Source organism: Salvelinus fontinalis, chromosome 25, assembly GCF_029448725.1.
Source record: "Salvelinus fontinalis isolate EN_2023a chromosome 25, ASM2944872v1, whole genome shotgun sequence".
Lineage (NCBI taxonomy): Eukaryota > Metazoa > Chordata > Actinopteri > Salmoniformes > Salmonidae > Salvelinus > Salvelinus fontinalis.
Genome location: NC_074689.1, coordinates 32,227,177 through 32,244,368, shown reverse-complemented (window position 1 = coordinate 32,244,368; position 17,192 = coordinate 32,227,177). Strand labels below are relative to the sequence as shown.

At 44.6% G+C, this 17,192-nt stretch overlaps 4 protein-coding genes across 9 annotated transcripts in view; all 4 read right to left on the bottom strand.

The window, feature by feature from the left end:
• The window catches only part of spata13 (spermatogenesis associated 13), a 48,514-nt gene extending 46,295 nt beyond the window's left edge, over nt 1-2,219 (bottom strand). For 4 of the 5 annotated variants that reach the window (XM_055881916.1, XM_055881917.1, XM_055881918.1 and 1 more), the window contains exon 1: nt 1,700-2,219. In XM_055881916.1, the coding sequence (XP_055737891.1) occupies nt 1,700-1,708 (9 nt within the window). In that variant the 5' untranslated portion in view covers nt 1,709-2,219. Of the gene's footprint in view, nt 1-750; nt 1,094-1,699 lie in introns of those variants that run through there. The other variant, XM_055881919.1, reaches the window with a different exon arrangement.
• Nucleotides 2,220-2,899: 680 nt separating this feature from the next.
• Nucleotides 2,900-4,136, bottom strand: c1qtnf9 (C1q and TNF related 9). Its single transcript, XM_055881912.1, is given in 9 exon segments — nt 2,900-3,028; nt 3,030-3,110; nt 3,113-3,345; nt 3,348-3,375; nt 3,378-3,490; nt 3,493-3,561; nt 3,564-3,694; nt 3,785-3,839; nt 3,950-4,136. Coding segments are annotated over 9 exon segments (1,026 nt in total).
• Nucleotides 4,137-5,219: 1,083 nt separating this feature from the next.
• Nucleotides 5,220-10,019, bottom strand: tagln3b (transgelin 3b). Of its 2 annotated transcripts, none has more exons than XM_055881914.1 (5): nt 8,609-10,019; nt 7,508-7,802; nt 7,094-7,268; nt 6,551-6,653; nt 5,220-6,441 (listed from the first exon to the last, which is right to left on the bottom strand). In XM_055881914.1, exons 2-5 carry the CDS (start codon nt 7,685-7,687, stop codon nt 6,300-6,302), a joined length of 600 nt encoding a protein of 199 aa, XP_055737889.1. In that variant the 5' UTR covers nt 7,688-7,802; nt 8,609-10,019; the 3' UTR covers nt 5,220-6,299. The 2 variants fall into 2 exon arrangements, with proteins under 2 accessions (XP_055737889.1, XP_055737890.1); XM_055881915.1 differs by lacking the exon at nt 8,609-10,019 and adding an exon at nt 8,013-8,146.
• A 97-nt stretch (nt 10,020-10,116) lies between these two features.
• On the bottom strand, nt 10,117-17,075 carry abhd10b (abhydrolase domain containing 10, depalmitoylase b). The gene is made up of 5 exons (XM_055881913.1): nt 16,937-17,075; nt 15,746-15,929; nt 15,403-15,514; nt 11,610-11,747; nt 10,117-10,945 (listed from the first exon to the last, which is right to left on the bottom strand). The coding sequence occupies exons 1-5, from the start codon at nt 17,058-17,060 to the stop codon at nt 10,604-10,606; spliced, it is 900 nt and encodes a 299-aa protein (XP_055737888.1). The 5' UTR covers nt 17,061-17,075; the 3' UTR covers nt 10,117-10,603.
• Between the last annotated feature and the right edge of the window lie 117 nt (nt 17,076-17,192).

Sequence of the window (17,192 nt, the reverse complement as noted above, 5' to 3'; positions counted from 1 at the left end):
CCGAGAGAGACCACACCCCCCCCCATCTTGATCGTGGGAAGCCAGGTATTGGGTAGAAGGTGTCACCCACTTTCTCCGTCTCGTTCACACATGCACCTGATATGCTACTGTCTGTGGTCTGTCAGAACGCCCTGAATGGGAAATCCAACACCAAGCTCAGAGGACAAAACGCTAATATGAACACTAGGACATGTAGGAATGCTAAACACATAAATATCTGACCAAACAAGACAGTAGCAGCATTCAACAGGAGTGGGCTATATACAATTATAAACTGGTTCAAGCCCTGAATGCTGATTGGAAAGCCGTGGTATATTGAAAACCATGGTATATCAGACCGTATACCACGGGTATAACAAAATATTTATTTCTACTGTTCCAATTATGTTGGTAACCAGTTTATAATAGCAATAAGGCACCTCGGGGGCTTGTGGTATATGGCTAATATACCACGGCTAAGGGCTGTATATAGGCACTCTGCATTGCGTTGTGTTTAAGAAGGTTTGTATTCCTTCATTAACAGCTGATCTTCATAACTAACACTGGGGCCAGCTGTGAGTGGAAAAACAAGCTCTGAGCCTGTTCTAAAAGCCATAAAATATGTTTGACTGAAAAGCATTTGAGACTTGGTATGCTACAATACTTTGTAATGGTCAAAATTCATACAATTTCCTACTTAAATGTTTCAAATAAAGTCTGAACTTAACAATATGAAAAATTATGGTTTCATTCGGAAATTACAAAACTTACTTGTGGATGCTCAGGTTGACTTTCACACGGAATTACCCATAAGCTTCTCTGATACCATGGACATGAGCATTTATGAGGCAAAGTTCAAACAAAGTTGGACAATCCCAAAGATCCATATAAGTCCCACTGCTGTGACACAGTGGATTTCCAAGTGTGTGAAACAGAAACTGTCTCCTATATACCAGTGTTAATACATGGATACTGGAACACTGGAATGAATTAGCAAAGTTTGTGTGATATGTTAAGCTAGACTACTTAACAACAGATATGAGAGTTCTCCCCTGACGCAGGATAGAACCTGACCCGAATGTGACTTGCCTAGTTAAATAAAGCTCTCCATCTATACAGTTCGAACTGTTCTGTGGTTCCATCTCCCTGGTGTACGGGCGCGTGACAGTTGGGTTTGCGAGTCTACAAAGATGTCATTCAGTGGGAAACAATCTACTACTGTTACAAATCCATACTGAAAAGGAAGTATAAGTAACAGGGAATTTTTCAAATGAAAAAGAGCTGGAGAATGACATGTTAAAGGCGATTATGTTACAGTTCTTCCGCGTAAGTCAGCAAAACACCCCCGAGGAAAAAGTGCTCATTTATTTGTGCTTTTAATTAACTTATGTTTTCGCCATAAACCTCTGACTTTGTAGTTGACCGAGCCCCCACCCGTCCTCTCCACCTCTATAGAAGTGCCTGGCATCCCCCACATCACTATAACAACCGGGGGAGTAATGCACTACAATAACCCCCCTATTTGCTTCGTTGACGTTACAGAAACAAGCCAATGCTAGAACCCAAACGAATTTGATCAATATTGACTGAATGACACATTTAAATCCTAAAAATAAAAATAGTTAACCAGTTTGATGTAAGCCATTTTTATATATATATATTTTTTTACAATAGAACAATTGATATTGCATTGAACTGCAAGTTGGTCACATTTGCTTACCCTTCTCATAGTCGAGTTGTTCTGTGCCACCGATATTTCTCATCAACAGAGTAGCAGCTGTTTTTGTTGATTAGTTAGCCATCCTCGGTCAACGCTTTACTAAAATGGTTAGTTAGCAAGCTAGCTACTTAAGTCCAAAGGTCTGCTGGGTCCTGCAATCGATGATTACACACGAAAACATGTCGGAAGTAGCAGGCTACTGCTGCTGGTTAAACTGGCTTGCAAGATCTCGAGACAAATGGCTAACTTCGCTCCTTGCAACATGAAACAGTAGGCTAACATTAGTTAGCTAACTAGGAAGTTCTAAAATATTCACAAAACAGAAAGCTCAATTTGTGAAAGGTTTCAGGCAAGTAAGCATCCGCCGTTGGCTATGCAAGTGGATAAATGATAAAAGTGGTTCAAACAAACTCAGAAATCCGTTGGTACTCAAGTGTGAGAGGCTGGTCGATTCTTTGGAGCTCGAGCTGTCGTTACTGGGGGGCATCAGTGCACTTGTTGCAGTGATTGCTTGGGGGCGGAGTTTGCGTTCCACATTTACTCAAAGGACCTTTTGCACTGATTATTTTGTGGTCTGACCGCAAGAGGCCCTCACCGCCGAGAGCCAAGTTAAACGGAACGTGAACACTGCAGTAAAGCACGCCCATAGCAGGTTGCGCTCCATTAAGAAAAAACAGCCGTGTATTATATATATAAGTGCTAGCGTCTTTGGACGTCATTTCTGCCACCAACATTTGGAATGCCTTTTTAAAAAGTACAGGATCTTCCAGTTTGTGGTATTGCGAAACTCATCCAGTATTCGAATCATTCCCGCACCCAGGAAGTCATGACATTACACCAGCTGATACAGCCTATTGGCACACATTGATTTCTGAATATTGTAGCCAGCATATTACATTGTACACAGGAGTAGTAAATTAAAGACAGTCAATGGGATTTTACATTGTATATTATGGTATTGAAATCAAACAAGATACACTTGTCACATGAAACCTGTCATAGATTGGTTAGTTATCAGAGGAGATATGATCTTATAATAGGCTATATCAGCTGTAGCATCAAAATATTACGAAAACGTAATTTATATTCATATTTGATTAAAACATGTTTTATTACTGTAGGCTATTACATTAATCTATAACAGGTGGTAATAATTGTCCACGTAACATTCCATGAGCAAATTCACTGAGTCATGTGGGCCTAATCTGCACCGAAGAGCAGGAACCCAGAGAAGGTTGTATCATCATCTTCATCAGCAAACAGCCCGTTAAAGAGCTCTCCTCCAGCCACCTGCAGCCACACTTTGTCCCCCTTCTCCAGGTGCAGGCAGGACAGCCCCACCTGCTGCCTGGTCCTCACTGCTCGTGTAGTTATCCATGGTGTGGATAACTACTCACTGCTCGTGTAGTTATCCTTCAACCCGTTTCTCACTAATGCTACTTTTACATTATGGGAGAACACAGTGATGTGGTAGGTGAATTAGTAGGCCCCAGCCAGAGCGCAGGTGAACCGTCCGGTCTGTGCGTAGTAATGGTTCTGCCTGTTGTAGATCACCTTGTCGAACCTGATCGGCGTGTTCGCCGGTGGGAGTTTGGTGTATTCGGTTAAACCGACTGAGAACGCACTTTTTGGGATGAGGGATGTACCCCCTTCTCCCCCTTGTCCCCTGTCTCGCCACCTGATTCCCTTGCTCTCCGTCGTAACCAATGTTGCCTTTGAACCCTGGGGGGCCGAGGTCTCCCTTCGAACCTGGTCGTCCTGGGGGTACCAAGGGCCCTTGGATGCCTCCGCCCCCTGGAACCCGATCTCCCCCTTCTGGCCTTCAGGTCCCAGAGGCCCTAAATCCCTTTTTGGCCCTGGGGTCCTGGTAACCTGATCTCCTTGAGGCCCATGTGCCCTGAGACTCCTTGGGGCCCCATCTTCCCCGGTGGCCCCTTCTCTCCATTCTCACCCCATTTTCCCTTTATTCCTGCCAGGCCAGCCGTACCTGCAGATACAAGGATAATATAATTATGTTAATACTGCTTGTTAGAGAAAGCCAGTGGTGATAACTGTTATAAAATCAAATACAGTCTCACCCAGCTCCCCTTGTCTTCTTTGGGGCCACTCTGTCCTGTTGGTGCAGTGATGCTGATTTCCCCTTTAATGAATAAAATGACCAAGAACTTTCAAAAATGTATCAGCATGGGACCAGAAAGGCTGATTTCAATTGAGACTTATCTAACAGAGGAGGATGTGCCATTGTCTTACCTCGGTCTCCCTTGTCACCTCTGAACCCGTCTCGTCCATCTCGGCCTGGCATTCCGTTGTGGCCTGGGTCTCCTGGTATTCCTGGGTATCCACAAACACATCAGTTCTTCTTGAATTCTTCATGTGCTATGCACCTCACAGCCAGCAGGAGGAGCAAGAGAGCGACTCTGAGTCTAACCCCCATCATGGGCCCTCAAGGGCCAATGCGTCAAAGACTTCCAATTGAGTATTCTCAGCACTAGATGTACAAGTCAAAAGAGTGGGTTAATGCAGCGCAATGCATTATGTCCAATACACACCCACACACTCACACAAATATACATGCACAGACACACACATGCATATGAACTGAGCGGTGGAGACAGCTGAATGTTTGGAGAGCCAAGACACCAAAGAAGGCCACACAAACTTTACCAAGGACTGAAAAGCTAGTGAAATCGCCAAGCCAGCCGCCTCATTGGTTCGACAAGGATAACGGCTATTTTAGGTTACTTATTCTGTCTGTCCAGCCCTCACCGTTCCATATCACCTGTCCCCTTCTAGAACGTTCCCCATTCTCTGGATTTGTAATGACTAGCTTGGACTGTGCTGGGAGTACAGTATCTATCACCATAGGGATGTTAGCAAGGCAACAAAATGGTGGTGTTCCGTATTGCTTCCCTGTAGCAATACATGCAGGATTTCAATGCTGACCTGTGGTTATTACATCTGCACAGTCATTTGAGTGGCTGTCTAGCTCCTCTTGAATGAGGTCATCAAACGAAAATGTGCAGGGAGTATCAGGGATAAAGAGCAAGATTAATATCGGATGCCTAATTTGTCCTAATGAATTTCATTTTTAATGTCAAAGTAGGATAAAACGTCCCTTAGCTAGCGCCTGAAATCATTAGCAACAGAACACAATAGTAGGGACACTCCGGATGGGGAGATGTTACCTCGTGTGTTTATCTTCTATATCTGAAACATCAATAGAACAATGTTGTTAACAATTTTGCCCCCATAAATTAGACCATTGCCATAAACTCTGACCTTTCCAGCTAGTGTTCTAGAACCTTTACATCCGTCCCTACCCCCATCGGAATGCCTAGGAAGAGTGATTGTTTTAAACAACATTCTCTTATCTTCACAGATAGCATTCCTTAGAAGTCTGGTATACTTTCCTGATGCTGGAAATCCATTGGGATATATATTAGAAAACCAAAGATCTAAATGTTCAAGAGCAATGACTTTAGTATATTTCACAGATCAGAAAAATAATACGATTCCAGAATCAGTTTTCACCTATTTATTATGTTTTCTACACACAATGATTCAGATATAAACATATTTGTTTATGTAAACATGACAAATTACATTGAAGGGGAAAAAAATACATTCAAGCAATATCAGGACTGGAACAAAATGATCCTAGTGTCACTTTCATACTGTGGGTCTTTAACAATCATGGGATTGGCTGAAACACACATGGACAGTGGGCACATACAAGTACATTACATCAATTATTCATAAGTAATAAATGCACAGCACAGAATGTTAGTACAAAAACAGAACTGAATTTAGGTCTATGAATTCCTCTGCATTAGGGTGGGTGACATCTCTTATACAAGGCATAGTTTATGGTCTCTTTACTATATTAACCAGGCACAATGTGATGGTCATTTGGTTACAGAAGTTACTGCAAAGTCTTCACATATTGACACAAGACATCCGAGGCATCATCGTTCACTGAGTTCCATTCGGTTACACATTAAACTTTTCATGAGGTATAGCAAACCCTCCCAAATGACTATACAATGACTCAGACACATCTACTGTACATACAAACAAAGTTAATTAAAATGTGTAACATGCTATAACGTTGTCATGCTGTAATATTTGTTAGAAGTGTAAAATACTATTTGCTTGTTTTGTAGAGGGATGACTTCAATCTTGGGTTCTCTGTACCGACTGAATTACGAAGACTTCATCCACTGAAGGGAATGGCTAGCAGGACTATATGGATGGAGAGAGTGGGACCATTTGGATGGCGAGAGTGGGACCATATGGATGGAGAGAGTGGGACCATATGGATGGAGAGAGTGGGACCATATGGATGGAGAGCGGGGGTGGGGGAAGCAGAAAGCACTGAGGTCTATAGAATTGTGGTTGGGGTATAAGGAGCACTCTGTTTGGGTTGAGGATGAACAGTAAAAGAGTATGTGTGCGTGTGATTTGCTAGTGCTTCTGGGGAAGGGGGAAAAGTGGTTGGGTCATATCATAAGGTTCCAGGGGTGTGATGGAGCTTTCTTCTGGAGTACACAGCCATGCTGAGGGAGCGGCTGGCAGCTGGCTGAGCGGCTGGCTGGTGTCTCTACATGATCTGGCGGTGCGATCCGTAGCCTGTCATGCCGGACTGAGAGGCCCCGCGGTTGCTTCCCATCTGCAGACCAATCAGACTCTGGCCTTGACGAAGCTGGTCCTCAGAGAACTCCCGCCGGTAACCCTGGGCTTTCCTACACAGACCACGACAGACAGGACAGTTGAGACATAGAACACTCACACAACATTAAGATACCACTGCCACAGAGTTTTCCAAGTAAGGGGTCGTGGCCATTCCATTACCTGTGGAACCAGTCGCGGTCGCCACGGTAATGTCCGTCGTCCTTGGTGAGGGCGACACTACCCAGGGCCATCAGGGTTCTCTGCACTGCGGCCATGTCCTTCCCTGTAACCATAGCAACAGTCCTCACAAACACTGGACCACACCCAGACAGCAAAGAACAGGCAAATAGGTTCCAAATAAAACCAACTTTAAACACAGCTACCCTTTGAGTCATATGTCAAAAAGTATTTTAAATGTCTCCATGGAGTATCACCTATATAGTGAACTATAAATAGCCTGGGTACCAGTCTGTTTAACTATCATTCCACTTCCTGCCACTCTGTGTCATATGACACGGAGTACAATGAGTGGAATGTTAGCAGAAACAGACTGGTCCCAGACTATACAGGTTCTTGTAAATGTAATGTGAGTATTGAAGGTACTGTACAGGCAGAAAGAGCTCAGCAGAGACAAGACTGTGAGAGTCCCCGTTATTGGACACGCATGTCAATGTCACATGGATGTATGGAGACATGATATGTGTCAGTGAATGTGCAGCCCACCTTCCCACAGGTCCACGGTCTGGAAGATGTCTGTGGTGATGACTCCGTAGACCTCTGCAGCCTGCAGGAACTGGGAGATCTTCTCCATCTGCTTAAAGGCCATCTGGGTCTCCAGAATCTTCTTGATGGGCTCCTTACCACGCGGGTACAGGCTATTGATGAGCCTACACAGAATCTACAGGGAGGAGGAGAGAACGGTGGAGTAAGAGGAATACAGATACATGGATAAAGAAGATAAGTAGAGAGGGAGAAAGGAAGAGATTCATCAATGAAAAGAGGGAGAGAGAAACAAAGAAACAAAGCAGAGGTAAGCATAAATTGCTCTCATTGTTAGCTTGTATAAGCGATCGTCCTCTATCAATGACTGCAGTCCAGTCAATCTTATTGAGCTTGTTCATTGTCATGCAGACTCACTGTTCCATCCATCAGCCATGTCTGGAAGTTCTGTCTGCCTGGCTGTGGTCTCTCCAGATTCCCCCCACACTGAGCTACGATCCAGTCCACCAGCCGGGCCTCCAAGTCTAGATTATACTTCAGCTCTATCTTCTCCTGCACCTCCTTGCTCAGCCCGTAACTGGGTCCCCTGTTAGCCATTGCTCCTCCTGTCCTGCTCACCCAGACAAACAGACAAACAGACGGACGGACAAGTAGTCTGCAGCTCTGCTGACCAACACCCTGGAACAGTTTCAGCACTGGCAGCCTGCACCTGCTATACAAAAACAATACATCATGTAGAAAACTGAACATTGTCAAGCAATATAATGTTTGTATTAAAGTCCAGTTATTGACATCAGAGCCATAAATAATGCATAGGCTTCTTAGTAGTCACTTTTTCATTCTGAGCCAGCATTTCTTAATTGCTTTAATTTAAAAAAAAAATTGAGTCATTTAAAAGACACTCTTATCCAGACCGACTTACAGGATAAATTAGGTTTAGTGCCTTGCTCAATGAAAGGCTTTTCACCTAATCGGCTCGGGATTCGAACTTTTCGGTTATTGGCCCAACGCTTTTAACCATTAGTCTACCTGTCGTCGTTTTTCTATCATAAACTACATCACCTGTTGTTTTCCTAATTTCACGTCCTTTCCTCACACTCTGCTTTCTCCCCAATGGCATCTGTGTCCCTTACAGGACAGGCACCAGGCGCATCCACAGAGAACCAGAGCTCTTGCCGGAATGGGTGTGGTCCATGGCACCCGTCCTGCACAGGGACACGCACATTCTAATGAGGTAGCCTATGGTAGCCTAGACTGTGTGCGCGCTGAGCATAAAATCGAAAAGCAATCGCATTGCATTGAGTATGTAGCCAACTTTTTTCACAATAAAACTGATTTAGAAATTAGGAAGGCAGATTATATATTTTAGTCATGCAAATTTTCGTAATAGCCCCTTTGAAATTGAATAAACTAGCAGTGACGTTTAATTATTAATCCACAAATATATATTTTGAAACGAACGTTTCATGCTCTGAATAAATAATGATTTTGAGGAATAAAAGCTCTGGGCACACTTACTATAAAGAAGAGGAGAGATATTTTGTTCGGTAGCTGTCGCGCCGTTAATTCCGCTGAGCTGGTCGGGGCAGAGGATGCTGAACGGCTGAAGCATCCATTAAGCGGTGACGCGTGCGTGGGGCGAGGCTGGACTCAGTGTCCGGGAGTTGCAAACCACTGGTTTTATATGTGCGGGCGCCACGAGGAGGCTCCCTCGAGATGTCTCATACAGAATGAGACAGGACAGCAGAAACGAGAGGATGTGGACAGCAAGGCAAGGCGAGTCCCTCGGCCCCAGCCAGCTAAGGCGGGTCCCCGGCCCCAGCTAAGGCAGGGCTGGTCCCCCTCCCCCAGCCCAGCTAAGGATGGGTGATTTCCAAAGGGTACATGACATAAAGTGTTCACTTCTCATTGTTGATGTATTTGGCCTTACTACTCTCATATGTAGTATTTTATTAGGATCCTCACTAGTTGCTGCTACAGCAATACACCTGATGGAGCACAGAATCAATATTTACAGAACAAGAGAAACTAAATATTTTCACCTTTACATCTATCTTAAATGTTTCTGCAGATTTGGAAGGCACTGCACAGCCTGTTAGTGGCTGTTGCCTCTCAGTTTCAATAATGAGAGCCATTGCTCTGCTTTAATTGGGTTACAGTTACAGAAGTGGACACCAGATAGATCTGGAAAGAGAGGCTGGGTGCGGTGTGCTCTACAGTACTGATATGACAACATGCATCACAGACTTGAAAAAGTCTCCAGACAACATTGAAATACAGGAAATAGAGATTCATCCTTTTCTAGAATGTCTAAATATCAGAAAAGCTGTTGAACATATCATTGAAATACTACTGTACCCTTTGACTGTTAGGCTAAAATAACTTCAGTAGTATTCTCACCATCACTGTATCTGTGTGTATGCATTTCTAGCCCTTGTCTCTACATATTAGTCAGTTACTCAGTGATCTATATTAAACATAACCCAGGCAGGATTTTTTTACTCCCTGATGCATGCATGTTTGAGTGATGTCACCCGGTTGGTGTTGTGATGCGGAGGTGACTGATTGCATATATTCTGCCTGCCTAAGTGTGAAAGGTCAGAGCAGCAGTTAGGGGAGCAGAGAGAGTTACTGCTTCTGCTGCAGCAGGACTGGCTTTCTGCCCCATTGAACACAGTCCAATGACCAACAACATGCCAATCAACAGCCCATTGGCTCCAACATGGCCAGGCGTTTCATTACACCAAACCAATGGGATGTATATTATGAAAATAAATGAAACAAGGCAATCTTTGGTGGTTAGTTGAACATTCTATGGGTCCTCTGGGATGTGGTGCTCATAGTATTAACCTTTATTTGAAGTTTCCTCTTAACTTGAACGTTTTTCTTTTGCTATTTTGAGATAGTGTGATGCTCAGTCCTAATGAAAAGACTATGTCACAGTGCTTCTGCATAGGAGGCAGTTTGATGGAGCTTGTCGTTCGTGTGGATTGTATTAACTCAATAACACCTCATATATCCGCATGCATAGTAACAGACAAGACCTGCACTCCACTCTGGTGTGCAGAGCCTTTATTGGCCCAACAGGGTGAGACGTGGTAAAAAGGCACAGGAAAACTATTGGGTTCTGTCAAACAAACAGCAGCAGCATCAGCAGTGGCAGCATGGCCCATAGAAGGCTTGACCAAAACAACACTGAACAGAGTAAACTGGAACTAGTAAAAGTCACACTCCCTCCCCAAGGCACACATCAGGGACCTGGCTGAGGTTTATGACAGACAAGCTCCTCGTTCCATCAGTTTGTACTTTCGGTGATCCTCGTTTCTCTCCTTCTCTTTGTAACGGCATAATTGGGATAAACTGACCAGGGGCAGACTGGGAGGAAGGGTAAGGGGAGAGTGGGAGAGCTGGGATAAAGGGATCTTATATGGCTGGAAGGTAGGAGCAGCTCCAATGGGGGGGGGGGGGATTCCAACTCACCCCCCGCTTCCCTTCCCTAACCCTTCCACCGACTCAAACGAGCATGGTCAGCTTGTCTATGAGGTCGTCTATGGTGTAGACCATGAGCTTGATGTCGTCCTTCTCGGCCATACGGTGCTGACCGTGGCGACGGAGGATGACGTCCACGTCGGGGCTGAGGACGCGCTGGGCCACCTGCATGGAGATGTGCCAGGGTGCGTCGTCGTCCTTCAGGCCGTGGATGAGCCTCACAGGGCAGGTGATGGGGATGGGGCTCTGGAGGACACAGTGGTTCTCTGCCTCCTTCAGGAAGTCCATGGTGAACGTGTAGGCGCCCTCCTCTCTGTGCTTGCTGGGCATCGTCAGCACGCCCTTCTCTTCAATCTCCTTACGCACCTGTGGTGAAATGGGATCAAATATATTTTAAATCTAAAAATGAATTGACATTCACACAGATGATTGAATTTCAATTAACGACACCGCTGAATTGCCTGAATAGAAATGGAATTAACATTAGTTAATGTCGGGCCTCCCGGGTGGCGCAGTGGTCTAGGGCACTGCATCGCAGTGCTAGCTGCGCCACCAGAGTCTCTGGGTTCGCGCCCAGGCTCTGTCGCAGCCGGCCGCGACCGGGAGGTCCGTGGGGCGACGCACAATTGGGCTAGCGTCGTCCGGGTTAGGGAGGGTTTGGCCGGTAGGGATATCCTTGTCTCATCGCGCTCCAGCGACTCCTGTGGCGGGCCGGGCGCAGTGCGCGCTAACCAAGGGGGCCAGGTGCATGGTGTTTCCTCCGACACATTGGTGCGGCTGGCTTCCGGGTTGGAGGCGCGCTGTGTTAAAGAAGCAGTGCGGCTTGGTTGGGTTGTGCTTCGGAGGACGCATGGCTTTCGACCTTCGTCTCTCCCGAGCCCGTACGGGAGTTGTAGCGATGAGACAAGATAGTAATTACTAGCGATTGGATACCACGAAAATTGGGGAGAAAAGGGAATAAAAAATAAAAAAACATTAGTTAATGTCATTCATAGTAATCCAGAGGTTATTTCATGATGTCCTCTCTCACCTCTAGAGACATTGACTTGAAGGCTGTGACGACATGGTCTGCTGCCGTGGAGATCCCCACCAGAGCTGCAGTCTTCTCCGGCCTGGCGATAGCTGCCAACAGCATGAGCCAGCCGCCCATACTGGACCCCACCATGATCTAAACAGAGACCATGGGGAAAGACATGATTACATTAAAGATGCCTAGACCTAAGATAGGGAGCAATGGTACATAGAAATACCAATAGTTTGATATGGATTGCTTCGCTTGTCTCCTCTCTTCCATTTGAACTGACTCTGCAAAGAAGCACCATGTGTGACAGTATCTAGCAATCGCTACTATGGACAGAAGAACAGCAGTTTGTAAACACAAATGTGATTCTAACCATTAATTGTAACCACAACATATAGTCCTAACCTTGACTGTAAATCATCACAGGCACATTGGGACTAATATCAGCCATTGGTGACTCTGGCCCTGCTAATGGTGTCATTCCCTAGCTGTGTGTTTGATTAATGACTAGGACAGCATTGAATCCTGGCATGGAGGCTATGATACTATCATAATGATTGAATGGTGTGAACTTCACATGGCGGTGAGATGCTATTACATTTGTGTGACACAGTGCCCCCTTGTGGAAACATGTGTCACTAAAAACACCACAGCAGAGTCAAATACAGTGTATACAGTGCTTTCAGAAATATTCAGACGCCCTGACCGTTTCCACATTACATTACAGCCTTATTCTAAAATAGATCTAATCAAATGAAGTTCTCATTAATCTACACACAATACCACATAATGAAAAAGTAAAAAAAGGTTTTTAGACATTTTTGCAAATGGATTAAAATAGGAGAAATACATTATTTACATAAGTATTCAGACCCTTTGCTATGAGATTCAAAATTGAGCTCAGGTGCATCCTGTTTCCATTGATCATCCTTGAGATGTTTCTACAACTTGATTGGAGTCCACCTGTGGTAAATTCAACTGATTGGACATGATTTGGAAAAGCACACACCGGTCTATAGAAGCTCCCACAGTTGACAGTGTATGTCAGAGAAATAAAACAAGTCATGAGTTGAAAGCAATTGTCTGTAGAGATCTGAGAGAGGATTGTGTCGAGGCACAGATCTGGGGAAGGGTACCAAAAAATGTCTGCAGCAATGAAGGTCCACAAGAACACAGTGGCCTCCATCATTCTTAAATTGAATACGTTTGGAACCACCAAGACTCTTCCTAGAGCTGGCCGCCGAGCCAAACTGAGCAACCGGGGGAGAAGGGCCTTGAAAACCCAATGGTCACTCTGACAGAGCTCTAGAGTTCCTCTGTGGAGATGGGAGAACCTTCCAGAAGGACAACCATCTCTGCAGAACTCCATATCAGGCCTTAGGGTAGAGTGGCCAGACGGAAGCAACTCAGTAAAAGACACATGACAGCCCACATGGAGTTTGCCAGAAGGCACCTAAAGGACTCTCAGACCATGAGAAACAAGATTCTCTGGTCTGATGAAACCAAGATTGAACTCTGGAGGAAACCTGGCACCATCCCTATGGTGAAGCATGGTGGTGGCAGCATCATGCTGTGGGGATGTTTTTCAGCAGCAGGGACTGGGAGACTTGTCAGAAACAAGGGATAGATGAACGGTGCAAATTACTGAGAGATCTTTGATGAAAACCTGCTCCAGAGCGCTCAGGACCTCAGACTGGAGGCGAAAATTTACCTTCCAACTGGACAATGACCCTAAGCACACAGCCAAGACCACGCAGGAGTGGCTTCGGGACAAGTCTGTGAATGCCCTCGAGTAGCCAGCCTGAGTCTGGACTTGAACTCGATCGAACATCTCAGCGACACTCCCCATCCAACCTGACAGAGCTTGAGAGGATCTGCAGAGAAGAATGGGAGAAACTCTCCAAATACAAGTGTGCCAGGCTTGTAGCGTCATACCCAAAAAGACTTGAGGCTGTAATCACTGCCAAAGGTGCTTCAACAAAGTACTGAGTAAAGGGTCTGAATACTTATGTAAGTGTGGTATCATTTTTAATACATTTGCTAAAATTTCCAAAAACCTGTTTTTGCTTTGTCATTATGGGGTGTTCTGTGTAGATTGTTTTTTTCCCTCATCAATTTAATGTATTTTAGAATAAGGCTGTAACGTAACAAAATGTGGAGGAAAAAAAAACTTTCCAAATGCACATAGAGTTCGGCCAGGTTTTAGAATGGCTGCCATGTTGGCGCCTTTATTATCTGAATTGATGGTGTAACAATACGAGAGTGCCTCCGACAGTTCCCTACTAAATAACCTGCTGTAAACAAGCTAAACGGAGCAGTCAATTTTACAGATGTTTTTATTGATTAGTATTCGGGATAATGTACTGTGTTGTCAACAAATTGCATTTCTGCTTTCACTGGACACCTTCATAGGTTTTGAAAACTTTCCCCCAAAAAATAGCACAACGTGGAGGCATCAATTATGTGCTATTCTTGGACCATTCAGAGAGAATCGCTCCCTGCCTCTCTCCCCCACTTTTTTTTACAGATTCTAATTGAAATATTACACCACAAATGTAATAACTATTATGGAGGGTAAAACTGACAAAGCATATTTTTAAATATCAATGTCATTGAAAGGAACGTTCTATACCTGGGTTATAACAGGACGGTCTATAACTGGGTTATAACGGGACGGTCTATAAAAGGGTTATAACGGGACGGTCCATACCTGGGTTATAACGGGACGGTCTATAAAAGGGTTATAACGGGACGGTCTATACCTGGGTTATAACTGGACGGTCTATAAAAGGGTTATAACGGGACGGTCCATACCTGGGTTATAACGGGACGGTCTATACCTGGGTTATAACGGGACGGTCTATAAAAGGGTTATACGGGACGGTCCATACCTGGGTTATAACGGGACGGTCTATACCTGGGTTATAACGGGACGGTCTATAAAAGGGTTATAACGGGACGGTCCATACCTGGGTTATAACGGGACGGTCCATACCTGGGTTATAACGGGACGGTCTATACCTGGGTTATAACGAGACGGTCTATAACTGGGTTATAACGGGACGGTCTATAAAAGGGTTATAACGGGACGGTCTATAAAAGGGTTATAACGGGACGGTCCATACCTGGGTTATAACGGGACGATCTATACCTGGGTTATAACGGGACAATCTATACCTGGGTTATAACAGGACGGTCTATAACTGGGTTAGAACGGGACGGTCTATAAAAGGGTTATAACGGGACGGTCCATACCTGGGTTATAACGGGACGGTCTATACCTGGGTTATAACGGGACGGTCTATAACTGGGTTATAACGGGACGGTCCATACCTGGGTTATAACGGGACGATCTATACCTGGGTTATAACGGGACAATCTATACCTGGGTTATAACAGGACGGTCTATAACTGGGTTAGAACGGGACGGTCTATAAAAGGGTTATAACGGGACGGTCCATACCTGGGTTATAACGGGACAGTCTATACCTGGGTTATAACGGGACGGTCTATAACTGGGTTATAACGGGACAGTCTATACCTGGGTTATAACGGGAAGGTCTATAACTGGGTTATAACGGGACGGTCTATACCTGGGTTATAACGGGACGGTCTATACCTGGGTTATAAAGTCAAACTATTATTTTAGCTCTTAAACACATATATGAAAAATGTCCCAAAAATCCAATCAAATACCAATTGGAATCACAATAAATACATAAATACATGCATATAGATATGAGAGTCATCTAAAGGCCAGTTTAGATATGATTCTAGATCCACCAGTGGAGAGTTAGTTCACCTGTGGACCCTCTGCTAGTTCATCCAACACAAAGAGAACGTCTTTCTTCCAGGTGCCAATAGTCCCGTCAGTGAACACCCCCTCTGATAAGCCATGGCCAGTGTAGTCAAACCTGGGTAAACACAAACACAACATGAGGACCACAGTTAGAAATAAAATTAAACATCTGAAAAAATCTGTACTATGCTAGCATATAATTCAAACAGAGTACAGAATCTATTTGAGTAACATATATTAGAGGGTGGTCTATTTGCATAACATACCTAACATATAGGCTAGGGAGTCTATTCAGGTAATGAACCTCATTTGTATGGCCTTAAGGAGACCATGTAATGTACAGTACCTTAGGTATGAATGTCCTAGTGACCTGCAGAACTCCTCCAGGGCCTCAGCTTTCAGGCCGTTCATGTTGGATCCATACCCAGGCAGGAAGACCACACCTGGACTCTTCCCCTTTACCCTGCGGTAGGCCAGCTTGGGGAGCTCTGGCCTTGTCACATACTGCACATAGGACTTCTGTCTCACCCCTGTAGGACACACACACGTCGATTGACTACGACATTTATAAACAGTTATTTAATGCAAAAGATGAGAATGGGGGGTGTCTTGTAAAAATGTAGGTTTTATATGGGTGATTCATGCAATAGTCTTGAAAGATAAAATCAACATGAAGTCAAGGCAAGGAATGATCAGCTATGGCATTCTTATGGAATATTTTGAAAATAGAACTGGGCCAGTGCTGTAGGGCAAGGCTTTGTTGACATCATAACCAGTGAGTCAACCCGACTGAACAGAGACAGATATGGAGTAGCCTATGATGCAATGCAGGTAGAAGCTTTTGTAACTTTCCTCAATACAAGAAAGAGAACATTAGAATACCATTACCACCTAGAACATTAAAACTAAATGGTTTGATAAAAGCTATACTTAATTTACCAGCATTGGCATTAATTGTATGGTCTAAAAACTAGGCTACCCTGCGTTTTAAAACTGGAAAACTGTGCCCTGCAAACACGCTCATGTTGAATAATCCGTTTTTCTGTTGTGCGTGCGCCTTACCAAATCTCAACAACATATGAACAGTCCGGTATAGCGCCGCTCGGAAGATTATTCCCACCACCACTGTGCGAGATCTTAGAATACGCGCAGATGCTGCGCAGTTTATATGCGCACGAGCTAACCAATACATTCAGATGATGGGTCCTGTCTCTGCCAATCCCCCCACCTGTACCGTTTAATGCCGCGTTCAAAACAACTGGAAACATCTGACTTCCGAGCGTACAAACAACTGGGACCTCGAAAACAACGACCTCCAACTGGGAAAAATATTTTGAACGGTCATCCAACTTTGAATTCCAACTCGGTAACTCGGGCCTCTTTCTAGAGCTCCGACGTTCCAAGCTGAACATCACTGATGTAATGATTTGACCTCGTATTTTTCCGAGTTCCCAGTTGTTTTGAACGCGGCATAATTTCGTAGCCTATACATTTTCCAGTGAAATCGTTACATTTTGAACTGCAGTATCATACTCACCTCCCAAAGTCTTTGGTAAGATAGTGTTGACTCCTCCATTCTTCAAAATGTGAGAAAGTCCTTTGCGGCAGGACCTCAGCACGACGGCTGCCATATTTCTGGCTTTCCCACCCACTGAGAACATATCGCGAGAAGACCAATGTTGCCAGACGGAACGTTATTCTTTTACAACGGGGGTCCCTAATCAAATCAAATTGTAATTGTCACATTCACCGAATACAACAGGTGCAGACCTTACAGTGAATGCTTACTTACA